Source organism: Callithrix jacchus, chromosome X (genome assembly GCF_049354715.1).
Source record: "Callithrix jacchus isolate 240 chromosome X, calJac240_pri, whole genome shotgun sequence".
In the NCBI taxonomy this organism is placed as follows: Eukaryota; Metazoa; Chordata; class Mammalia; order Primates; family Cebidae; genus Callithrix; species Callithrix jacchus.
The window spans coordinates 69,020,730-69,033,071 of NC_133524.1; the positions used below are offsets into that span (position 1 = coordinate 69,020,730).

Sequence of the window (12,342 nt, forward strand, 5' to 3'; positions counted from 1 at the left end):
TGTGGGGAGGGATCACATGGGGAGAAATGCCAGATATAGTATGCACCTAAAGTAAAATAAATAAATTTTTTAAAAAGTGGGTGAATGAAGATAAAGTGTAGATTTTTTTATTAGTTTTCTTTTGACTTATTTGTTTGTGTATACAATCAGTGCTAAGTTGTCATCAGTTTAAAATACTGGGTTATAAAATAGTATCTGGAAGCCTCATGGTAACCTGTGGAAAAACAGAAAATGGATATGTAAACAATAAAAAGCAAGAAATTAAATTGCACCACCAGAAAAAGTCATCTCCTCTCAAAGGAAGACAAAAAGGAAAAGGAAACAAAGACTGCAAAACAACTAGAAAGGAAATAAACTGGCAGAAGCAAGTCCTTATTCATCAATAGTAACACTGAATGTAAACGAATTAAACTCTCCAATCAAATAACATAGAGTAGCTGAATAAATATTTTTTTAAACCCCAATGATCCGTTTCCTGTAAGAAACACACATCGCCTATAAAGACAAACATGGACTGAAAATAAGGGGAAGGAAAGAAATATTCCATGCTGATGGAAACCGGAAAAGAGAACCAGTAGCTATACTTCTGTCAGACAAAATAGATTTCAAGACAAAGACTATAAGTAGAGATAAAGAAGGTCATTATGATAAAAAGTTAAAAAGTGGGTGAATGAAGTTAAAGGGTAGATTTTTTTATTAGTTATTTTTTGGCTTATTTGTTTGTGTATACAATCAGTGCTAATTGTCATCAGTTTAAAATAATGGGTTATAAAATAGTATCTGGAAGCCTCATGATAAGGAGGTCAACTGAGCAAGAAGATACAACAATTGTAAATATACATGCACTCAACACTGGAGCACCCAGATATAAAAAGCAAATATTACTAGAGCTAAAGAGAGGGATAGACCCCAACACGATAATAGCTGGACACTTCCACATCCCACTTTCAGCATTAGAGAGATCGTCCACACAGAACATCAACAAAGAAACATCAGACTTAATCTGCACTGTTGAGCAAAAGGATCTAACACGTATTTAGAGAACATTTCATCCAACAGCTGCAGAATACACATTCTTTTCCTCGGCACATGGATCACTCTTAAGGACAGACCATGCGAGGCTACAAGTCTTAAAATATTCAAAAAATTGAAATAATATCAGACATCTTCTCTGACCACAGTGGAATAAAACTAGAGATGAATAACTGCAGACATTTTAGAAACTACACAAATGCATGGAAATTAAACAGTATGCTCTCGAATGGCCGGTGGGTCAGTGAAGAAATTAAGAAGGAAATTTAATAGTTTCTTGAAATGAATGATGATGGAAATATAACATACCTATACTATGGGATACATCAAAAGCAGTGCTAAGAGAGAAGAGTATATCTAAAAGCATCTACATCAGAAAGGAACAGAAATTTCAAGAAGAACTAATACTAATCCTACTCAAACAATTCTGAGAAACAGAATTTGGAGGAGGGAATACTTCCAAACTCACTCTACAAGGACACTATTGCCCTGATGCCAAAAACCAGACAAAGACACATTAAAAAAAAAAAAAAAAAAAAAATAGAAGAAAAGAAAAAGAAGAAAAAAGAAAGCTACAGGCCGGTTTCTCTAATGAATATTGATGCAAAAATCTTTAGCAAAATACTAGCAAATCGAATTCAGCAATACATTCACAATTTGACTTCTTTCTTTCTAATTTGGGTGCCTTTTATTTCTTTCTCTTGTCTGATTGCTCTAGCTAGGACTTCCTGCACCAGGTTGAAAAAAAGTGGTGAACGTGGGCGTCTCGTTGTGTTCCAAATCTTAGAGGAAAGGCGTTCAGTCATCATCAAGACCAAGTGGGATTTATACCAGGGATCCAAGGACGGTTTGACATATGCAAATCAATCAATGTGTTACACCGTATCAACAGAATGAACGATAACAACCATATGATCGTTTCCATTGATGTTGAAAAAAGCATTTGATAAAATTCAAAATTCCTTCATGGTGAAAGCCCTCACAAAACTGGGTATAGAAGGAACATACAGACCCACAGCTCTCCTTCACCCCTCACTATCCTTTCCAGCCTCTGGTAATTATCCTTCGACTTGTTTGCAGATGACATGATCTTGTATTTGCAAAAACCTAAGGATTCCGACAGTAAACTATTTGAACTGATGAACAAATTCAGGTAAGTTGCAGGATACAAAATAAACACACAAAAATCAGTAGCATTTCTATATGCTGACAGTGAACACTCTGAAAAAGAAATCAAAAAGTAATCTCATTCACAACAGCTACAAATAAAATAAAGTACCTAAAGGATTTGTTATTTATTCCAGTCTACTCTGGCTTGTTTGGAATTTTATATTTGCTTAGAGATTCTGCGTAATTTACCTGTTGAATGTCTTATTTATTTTCTGCTAGACGATTGCCTCCTTTACAGCATTAGATGGCGCCTTAAGCCCAAGTTTGTGTCGTCTAAGCGAATGATCAGAGTGCTGGCCATCCAGAATGTGGGAGGTGTTATCTCGGCAGTGTGGAAGAGCTAGCTGGCTGAGGGTCCGTGCCCAGGGGGCCCCGTGGAACATACCACCTACAGTGTGGTGCTGCTGAACAGCAGCTCTCATTTGGCATCTCCTTTGGCTGAGTTACAGAGCAGAGGTTCCAGGGCTGAGGACGATACTTCTGCCTCCCGGTTTTGTCTCTGGCTGCCCTCAGGGACGTTTCTCCCCTCAGGCACTCACGATGCTTCCTGTGGGTTGAGTCAGGAACAGGTGTCCTGCCAGGGACCCCGAGATGGTGGGGAAGCTGACCTTTCACCTCAGTATCACTCCTTCCATGTAGAAACCATGACTTGGCTGGGTGCAGTAGCTCAGGCCTGTCATCCTAGCACTTAGGGAGGTCAAGGCCAGGGGACGTCCTGAGGTCAGGGTTTGAGACCCGGTCAACATGGTGAAACACCATCTTTACTAAAAACACAAAAATTAGCCGGGAGTGGTGGTGCACTCGGGAGGCTGAGACAGGAGAACCGCTTGAACGCGGGAGGCAGAGGTTGCAAGTGAGCTGAAATCATGGCATTGCGCTCCAGCCTCGGCAACAGAGTGAGACTCTGTCTCACAAAGCAAAACAAAACAAAACAAAACAAAACGAAATAAAACACCACAGACCTCTCTCCCCACACACAATAACCTTGAATGGTGTCTGCATTTCTCCTGTCTTTGTCTGTCCAATACCCAATCTCTTGGTTTGGGGAGCTGGCAGAATCTACACACACCTCCTCACTGGAAGCGGAATCTGTGTCCATGCCTCACGCCCACCCAGCCCGGAATTCCGGCTGAAGGAAGGAGGCCATCCATCCCAACTGTCAGGGAGGCTGAAGGCAGAATAGGGAGCTCAAGGGAATCTCGTGTGACCTCTAGAGGCAGCCTGGAAGACTGAGCAGAGACACGGAAATATCATGTCCACAAAAACCTGGGGCCTTGGGGGTGGTGGAACGGTATTTGATGGTGGCTATGGAAGAACAGTCATGCCTGGTATACGCACCTGCCCTGGAAAGCAGGTGGCCATTTTCAAATCAAGGGTATGGAGTCGGCCGGCTGCAGAAGGGGCTGTTGGCCGCCTATAGGACACCAAGGATGTGGAAGCCACCTCTCGTGTAGCTGCTGGCAGGCAGTTTCCACCAGGTTGGCCCGCAGGCTCCAGAATAGACCATTGCCCCCACCTCCAACCAAGAGACTACCCCTCCCTTTTCTTCCGCGCTCCCCGTGCCTTCCCTTTTGCTTGGTCACCCACCGGGATGTGGCTTCTGCCTCCACCTGGCTACTGAAACTGAGGAGGAGACCTGACGGGATTTGGTAACTGAGGTTCAAAGGTGACGGTCGAGAGAGGAACTGAGGATGCCACGCGGGTTTCTGGCCCAGATGACCTGTGTGCGCGGTGGCACCGGAGGGACATAATGGCTCCAGGAAGAGGACTGGGCCCCTGAAGGGGAGGATGGGCTCTGTCGTGTTCCTCGACAGCACGGAAATAACCCTGCAGGGAAGGCCACCGGCGTCAACCCACTGGGGAGAGCAAGGATGCTCATGACGGAAAGGACAGTGACAGGGCAGAACCAGGACAGAGTGAACCGCAGGAGGAAAGGCAGGAGACACCGGGGTTCTGGAAGGAGGGCTTCAGTGCCTGTGAAGGCGAGGGAGAAGAGTGCTGAAGAAGGGGACCCGTGAGACCCCAAAGCAGGAGGAGAAGAGGAGGGACCACAAGCAAGGCGTGTAGGGGAAAGGCAGGAAATGCTGCTGTGGCCGGGCAGGGCTCCCGCAGCACCTGGACCCAGAGCACTATGGTGACTGGAGGGCTGCTGCTCAGAGGCCGGCCCAGGCACGCCGCAGGGAGAGGGCCCACCGCAGAGCTCCAGGGAAACTGTTTTTCCAGCGCCAGGGAATGGAGCAACACTCCCCCCCCCGCCACCCGCCAGCCCTCCCAACAATCGCAGAGAGGGTAGACCACAGACCACAGAATATGAGAATGACTTTATTTGAAACTGCTTTGAACTGCGGCGGGAAGAGGGCAAACGCAGAGGAAGAGAGGAAGCCTTGGCTGAAGAGGATTCGGAGGGAACCAGCTCGGCTGCAGCTCAGGGGCTCCAGAGGTACCAACTGCACATCTTGCAGGAAGACGCTGGCTCCATCCTGTGAAACAGAGCAGGTTCAGGGACAGGCCCCCAGCCAGGGCCAGCCCACAGCCCTCTTAAGCTACCGGAATTGTGGGAAGGGGAATGGCGTGTCCAACACTCACTTCAAAAGTGCTGGGACTTGTCAAGGAGGTACTGCATGGCCACTGAAACAGAGAGGCAGAACTGGGTTCTCCAGGCCCAGGGAAAGAGAAACCCACCCCCTGCCCACTTGGGGAACCGCCTAGCCCTGCGACCTGAAACCCCAGTGGCCCTGGGACTGACTCACCCACCGGTCAACCTCAAGTAAGGGTGGAAATGACCTTCTAAGCGGGAAGGTGGTTCTCAGGTGTTGGGGCATCCCAGAACCGTTCAGAATGTGTTTCCGAGACAGATACGCCAGCCACCAAGCAAAAACCGCACGCGCCGTTAAAGGGAGGCAGCGGTTAAAGGGAAAACACATGCGGTATCTCTAATGGCCCCAAGAGAAGGAGATCTCTGGGACTGGTGGACAAAGTGTACACGGAGTTCAGACGACACATTGCTGTCTGTGCACACCCCCAGCTGGAAAGGCACAGAAGGCTCCAGGGCCAGGCCTGCTTGGTTCTCTTCCCCAGAGGAAAGTCAGTCCCGGTGATGCCGCCTGCACCTGCACCCCACCCCCACCCTCGGCACCTGCAGAAAGACAGCGCTGCCCACCCCTGTCCCAGCCAGGGCTCCGACATACCTAGTTGGTTTCTAAGGTCCTCGACTTCCCTCTGCAGCCAGACACACTAGGCCGCCAGACACGGGAGGAAGCAAAATGGTTAGTCAATTCTGGCCCCCTCTCTCCCTGTCCTCCCTCTCTCCCCCAGCCCTTATAGCACCCATGGCCTGCAGCCCGGTGGTGAGGTGGATTGGCACAGAACCCTCGATGGAAAGGAGGCACCTACTCTCCGTGGGGTATGGAAGGAGAAGGGTGTGGGGGAAGACACCGAAACCAATTTAACCTGGACACGGATGCCACCATCTAGTGTGGACCTGGATTTCTGGGAGCCACACAAAGCATTACCCGAAGACAGCCCTGGGCTCCCGGGGGCGGCTGCTGCCTTTCCGGTCTTGGGGGATGGACAGGCTGCCGATGGTCACCTGAAGGAGAACACAAAATCCAGCTTCCAAGCCTCCCAGTGAGGTGGAAAGGGCCTAGAAGGGTCTAAGGTGAGGCAGCATCACCTTGTGCTGGCAACACGTTGCCCAGCAGCTCCAACCGTCACCCTCCCTGTGGGACTGTCTTCCCTGTTCCCCAGTGAACCCGTGCGCACCTGTGGCCCCCTAGCATTGTGGCTCCTGGTAGGATGCCAGCAGCGGGGCCGCCACAGCCAGGCCCTGGGAGGGGCAGTGTGGCTGAGCAGGACTTAACAGAAAAGGGCTCAGTGCCGCTGAAAGTCTCCTTCCAGAGTTGGAGTCTGGGGTGCTGCTCCAAATCGCCCCCCACCGCACAAATCCCACTCAGAGAGGACCATGTGGCTTCAGGCCAGCCCAGTAGACACCCCATTTCCCTTGGGACAGCTGCCTGGCTGGGCAGGGAAGCCTGGGAGCAAGGCCGAGCTTCCAGAAGAGACAGAGCTAGAGGCTTCCCTCCCTAAGCCCTCTCCCCTGCACCCCTGTCAAACCCACAAGACTCACGGGGTCTGAGCACGACACGTCTCACGCTCAAGGCCGAGGGCTGTGAGGTTCCTGGAACTTGGGGAGCTCTGATGGCGAGGTCCCCACTGCTGCATTCCCCACGACGCACAGACGGGGAAATCACCTCTGGCTTGTGTGTGGGAAGCTGAAACAGCAATTTCTGAGTGGGGCTGGCGGTAAGTACACGTGAGGAGGGGTTGTGTTAAGGTGGGGACTCCAGACTAATCTCATTAGCACTTTCTCCCTCAGTCAGCCCCAAGACAGGAGGGCTTGCGTAACAGCTAGGGAAGGAGGAATTGGGAAGAGGATGAGTCTAGACACCCAAGCTTTGCGGCCCACACTTTCAGGGGTCCCCCAATCCAAACCAGCTTCTCTCTGGGGTAGGAGCCTTCCATCCCAGCTCCTCCTGGGGGAGGAGGCAGGACAACTGCAGTGTCCAGAGCCGGGCCTGGCACACACCGAGTGCTCCCTTTAATGTGTGCCCCTACGAGGAGGACCCCGATCGGGCCTCCTAGTGTCCCTGGGCTCCCGATGACAACCTTCGAGCAAGGGATAGAGGGGGGGCATGGGTAAAGAGGTGTGTGCTGGAAGAGAGCTGGGCCACGGGGAGACGGAGGAGGAGAACAAGGAGGAGAAGGAGGAGTGCAGCAAAGAGAACCTACTCACTTGGGCCCTTGGGACCTCATCTCTATTTGGGTCATTATCTTCTCTGGCTGCTGCCTGGGACTCCCTGGTCTTTCTTCCCTCAGATTTCTTCCCAGGGCTGCAGTGCTTGAGCTCCTTGGGTCTCCCAGACTGCCCCAGGAGACCCACACCAGAGACCAGCGGGAAGCTGGCCGGATCCTGCGGAATTGTTGAGAGTCGCTGCCTCCAAGCAGGAAAGCGTCCCTCCGGGGCCAGTTTTGGCTCACCCCCTAGGGATTTCTTCTCCTGGGCCACCTTCCTTCCTGGAGAGCCCCGGGGTACCGGCCCTGTAAAGGCAGCTCCTGAGCAGCTGGGCCCGACCCCCACCTTTCCCCAGACCATGCTCCGCATTTTCTTCGAGGAAGACGCTTCCAGCTCTCCCACGGCGCGCCTCCCCACGGCTGGAGTGAGTCTGTGGGGAGCAGAGGTCAGGAGAGGGCCCTGATCGTGAAGGTTACTCTCCTTGCGGTGGAAACTCAGGCGTCTGCAAGTGTCTGCTGGCTTCTTGGGGCTTCCGGGCTTGACCTGGCTTCCTTCTTTGGTGCGAACGATTACCCTAATCACCGGTAAGTGGCTGCTCTCATCTGTGGAATCAGCGTCCTCGTCCTCAGACAGCGCGGCGGGGCCTTCCGCAGAGGGCTGCTGGGGATCCACTGGGACGCTCACACTGCTGCTCTTCGAGCCCCTTTCCGGGTTCTCCCAGGCCGGGCCTGGCCCAGGACCACTGAGGCGGAGAGGGCCGGCGGAGGCCTGCTGGCATTCTCCCGGGCTGGGGCCCGGAGCGCCTCTCCCACTGGGACCGACCCCCCAGTCGTCAACCGGGGTGCCAGGCCGGCCTTCCTGTCCCCAGAGCACCACCCTTCGCTGCTTTATCATTTCACTCTCAGACTCGAAGCTGAAGCCCTCGGGATCTGCGAACCGGCTCTCGCCCTGCCCCTCACCACTGCACTGTGCCCCCAAATCAAGGCCACGGCCGTGGCCATGGCCCCGGCCCCGGCCCCATGGGGCTCTGGAGCTTTCGGTGTGGGCGCCGGCCTGCTCGCCACCCTCTGGGCCCAAATCGGCCCCCAAAACGGACGCCTCATCGGGGGAGCTCATGGCGCCAGTCCTGTCAGCCTGGGCTGTGGGGAGATGATCGTCCTGGTAACGGTGGGAGGGGAGAGCTGACCCCAGCCAAGCCCAGCTGAGCGGGCCAGGCCACGGGAACGGCGAGGCCTTCCCTACAGCGCCGCCCTCACCACAGGCTGCTCACGAGATGTTCCTGACATCGCGTGGCTTCCAGGCCCCCTCCATTCCCGGGCCCCGTCATTGTTCCTCGCCTTCTCATTGGTCCGTCCACCGCCAACCAGCGCGCCCCTTGTTGGGCGAGGCCTCTGGGCTTTACCCAATCGGGAGGCAGACTCTTGGATTGCCCTGACGCCGGTGGTTCGACTGGGTGGTTGTTCTTGGTTCCTGTCTTGGGGCTCTCCACCCACCTCTTTCTTCCTGTCCTGCCGCCTCTGGCCAGGCACCTACTTTCCAATGAGAGCCGTATCTCTGAGCAATGAAGTTCCATTTGCTGTCATCTTCCAAGAATCCAATACCAAATACAAAGTCATGATTTACTCCTATGTTTCGTTCTGCAAGTTTTACAATTTTAACTCTTAAATTTATGTTTTGAATTCACTTTGAGTTAATTTTTGTATATGGTATGAGGTGTGGATTCAACTTCATTCTTTGGCATGTGGATAACCACTTAGCTTAGCACAATTTCTTCAAGAAAAAATTATTTCCCCCGTGAACGGCCTTGGCATGCTCTGGAAAATCAATTTAGCATAGGCTGACTCCCACAGATTCAGGCACCAGGCTGGCCCTTGCAGTCCCAGCCTCCAGGTCACCCCTATACATTGTCTCCGGCTCCACCCCAGTGCCGGTCCAACCCGCAGAGACTCAGGCTCCAGGCCCACCTCATCACCAGGCAGGCCCTGGTTGTCTCAGGCTCCAGAGAGGCCCCGTGGCCACGCCGCTCCCTCAGCCCTAGACTCTGGGCGCACCCATGAACCAAGCCTCCAGGCCTGTGTGGGGGCAAGGCTAGCTTCACAGCCCCAGGCTCTGGGCTGGCGCCCATGGACTGAGCCGCCAGGCCTGTGCATGGACCCAGGGTGGCCCTGCGGCCTCAGACTCCAGGCCAGCCTCCAGAGCTCCAGACCCCAGGCTGGCACATGCAGACATCACCTGCAGACCAGTCTCCACAGTCCCAGACTTCAGGCTTGGACTCGTGGACCCGGCTTCCAGATCCTCCTCAGTGTCAGGACAACCCCTACTGACCCTGGACCTCGTCTGCTTCGGTGGTAGGCTGGCTTCTGTAGTTTCAGACTTCAGGCTGGCACCCATAGACCTAGCCTCTGTACCTACTCCAGCTCCAGGCTGACCCCTGTGACCTCAAGCACCAGGCCAGCACCTGCAAAGCCAGCTTCCGGGCCAGCCCCCAAGGATTAAAGGCCCCAGGTTTGCCCAGTGCCAGTCTAGTGCTCTTGGCCTGAGTCTCCTGGCTGGCTCTCTCAGACTCAGGCTCCCAGGCCCACCCCAGCCTCCAAACAGGCAAAGGGCACATCTGAGCCACACATCTGAGGCCTCAGGCTTCAAGTCCTCCCCAGTGCAAAACTGGCCCCATATAGCCCCAGGCTGCAGGCCAGCACCCATGGACCCGACCTCCATGTCTACCTCAGTACGAGGTTGGTACACATGGCCTCAGGCTCCTAGCTGGCACCGGCAGGCCCAGCCTCCAGGCTGGCCCCACAGATGCATGCACTGCATCCACAAGGGCACACCAGCCCTTGTGGCCCCAGACTCCCGGCTGACCCCTGTGTCCGCATGCACTGCAGACCCAGGGTCCAAGCCTACCACAATAGACCCAGGGTCTAGGCCTTTCCCGGCAGACCTCAGCTCTGGCCTGGCCTAGAGACCTCGGTTTCTGGTCTGTGCACCCAGGTTTCAGGTTGGTCTGCCTGGCCCCAGGACTCAGGCCCAAATCCATGAACCCAGGTGCCAGGTTCACCCTGCCTGCTCACCAAGCCGGCTCTCCTGAGAAATCCAGCAGCAACCCATCCATGGACCATGCCAGATGGTCTTCCCAGAATCTCTGGATGGACTGACCGGTGAAGGGTTTTCCCAGCCACAGCCACTCATCAAACACTGGAATAGGTCCCTACTTCTGTAAATGCACAGACACCAGTGCACACCCACAAAGCTCACACTCAATCAGGGAATCATGGCACTACCATAGAACAAAGTAAAGTTCCACTGATCGACCCTAAAGAAGCAGAGATTTAGAAACTTTGTAAGAAGGAATTAAAAATAATCTTCCTGAAGTAGCTCACTGCATTACCAGAAATGCCAGAGGGAATTCTTCAAGCCGAGAGAAAAGGATCTGGTTTTTGAGTTCGTGTGTTTTTTTGGGTTTTGTTTTTTGTTTGTTTCTTTGTTTTGAGGCAGGGTCACGCTCTGTCACCTGGGCTGGAGTGCAGTGGTGTGATCGTGGCTCACTGCAACCTCAACTTCCCAGGCTGGAGGAAACCTCCTACATCAGCCTCCCAAGAAGCTGGGACTGCAGGCACGCACCGCCATGCCCAGCTAATTTTGTTGTTGTTGTTGTTTGTTTGAATTTTGCGTCGAGACAGAGTTTCACCATGTTGCCCAGGCTGGTTTGGAATTCCTGAGCTCAAGTGATCAGCCTGCCTCAGCCTCCCAAGTGCTGGGACTACAGGCTTGAGCCATCGCACTTGGCCAAGAAGAAGGATGTTAATCAGCAATAAGAAAAAAAGAAAGTAGAACACTCGTGGGTAAAATAAGAACACGTTCAAAACCAAAATACTCCTATTGTAATGGTGGTGTGTAAATCACTTTTATCTTTAGTATGAAGGTTGAAAGACAAAACTATTTGTAAAAGTATAGCTACAAAATGTGTTAAGGGATATGGAATATAAAAAAGATGTAAGTAGTGACATCAAAAACATAAAATAGAAGGGGAGGCAGGAGCGTAATTGTAGTTTTTGTGTGTAGTCATAGTTAACTTATCATCAGCTCAGAATAGCCTGTTATAACCATAAGACATTTCATGTAAGCCTCATGATAATCATGAAACAGAAATCTGTAGCAGATACATAACAGATGTAAAGTGAAGAATCCAGGCAGATCGCTATGGAAAACCACTTGATCACGAAGGCAGACAGCAAAAGAAGACAGGAAGAAGGAATACACAAAACAACCAAAAACAATGAGCAACGCGGCACCGGTAAGTCCTTGTGTATCAATAATTACCTTGAATGTAAATTAATTACATTCTCTAGTCAAAGACATAGCAAAGCTGAATGGATAATAAAATAAAAATTAAAAAAACTGAAAAACCAAGAGCTGACTCTACGATGCCTGTGAGAGACCCACTGCACCTTTAGAACACACATAGACTAAAAGCGAAGGGATGGAGAAACACATTTCATGCAAATGGAAAGCAAAGGAGAGCAGGGGTGGCCATATTGGTACAAGACAAAGTAGACTTTAAGTCAAAAACTACAAAATGAGACAAAGAAGGCCATTACATGATGCCAAAGGGGTCAATGCATCCAGATGCTGTAATAATTATAAACACATATCCACCCAACGTTAGAGCACCTGAATATGTAAAGCAAATCATCGTAGATCTGAAGGGAGAAATAGACTGCAATACAACAGTAGTAGGAGCCTTCACTACTCCGTTGTCAGCAATGGAAATTCAGAGGGATAATCGATGAGGACAGTGTGGGTTTGAACGGTATAAAGCAAACGGACCTAACAGACATGTCCAGAATGTTCCACCGAACAGCAGCAGAAGACGCATTCTTCTCAAGTGCACACTGAACATGCTCCGGGATAGATTATACGTTAGGCCACAAAACAAGTCAGCACGTTTCAGAAGATTGAAATCATACCGAATATCTTTTCCGACCACTATGGTAGGAACTTGGGAATCAGTAAGAGGAGGAATTTCAGAAAATTCACAAATACAAACAAATGAAACAACACGTTCCCGAACAACCAATTGATCAAAGAACAACTTAAAAGGAAAATTAAAAACCGTCTTGAGACAAAGGAAAACGGATTCACAACATACCAACACGTGTGAAATGCAGGAAAAACACAGTTCTAAGGGGAAGTTTGCGGCAATAATCGCTTACGACGAAAAACCAGAAAGATTTCAAATAACAACGAAATGTTACACCTCGAGGAACTGGAAAAAGAAGACAGTGGGCAGGCGCGGTGGCTCACGCCTGTTACCCCAGCACTTTGCGGGCCGAGGGGGGTGGATCACGAGG

The 12,342-nt window shown here is 51.4% G+C and overlaps 1 protein-coding gene across 2 annotated transcripts; it reads right to left on the bottom strand.

Annotated features, from left to right (window-relative positions):
* Positions 1-4,506: 4,506 nt before the first annotated feature.
* LOC100393289 (uncharacterized protein CXorf49) lies at positions 4,507-8,275 on the bottom strand. Of its 2 annotated transcripts, none has more exons than XR_008478836.2 (6): positions 6,995-8,275; positions 6,329-6,473; positions 5,653-5,791; positions 5,391-5,436; positions 4,789-4,830; positions 4,507-4,682 (listed from the first exon to the last, which is right to left on the bottom strand). XR_008478836.2 is itself a non-coding variant. In XM_054250891.2 (6 exons), exons 1-5 carry the CDS (start codon positions 8,108-8,110, stop codon positions 4,790-4,792), a joined length of 1,425 nt encoding a protein of 474 aa, XP_054106866.1. In that variant the 5' UTR covers positions 8,111-8,275; the 3' UTR covers positions 4,509-4,682; position 4,789. The 2 variants fall into 2 exon arrangements, 1 of the variants encoding a protein (XP_054106866.1); XM_054250891.2 differs by having other exon boundaries at positions 4,509-4,682; positions 5,715-5,791.
* Positions 8,276-12,342: the final 4,067 nt, after the last annotated feature.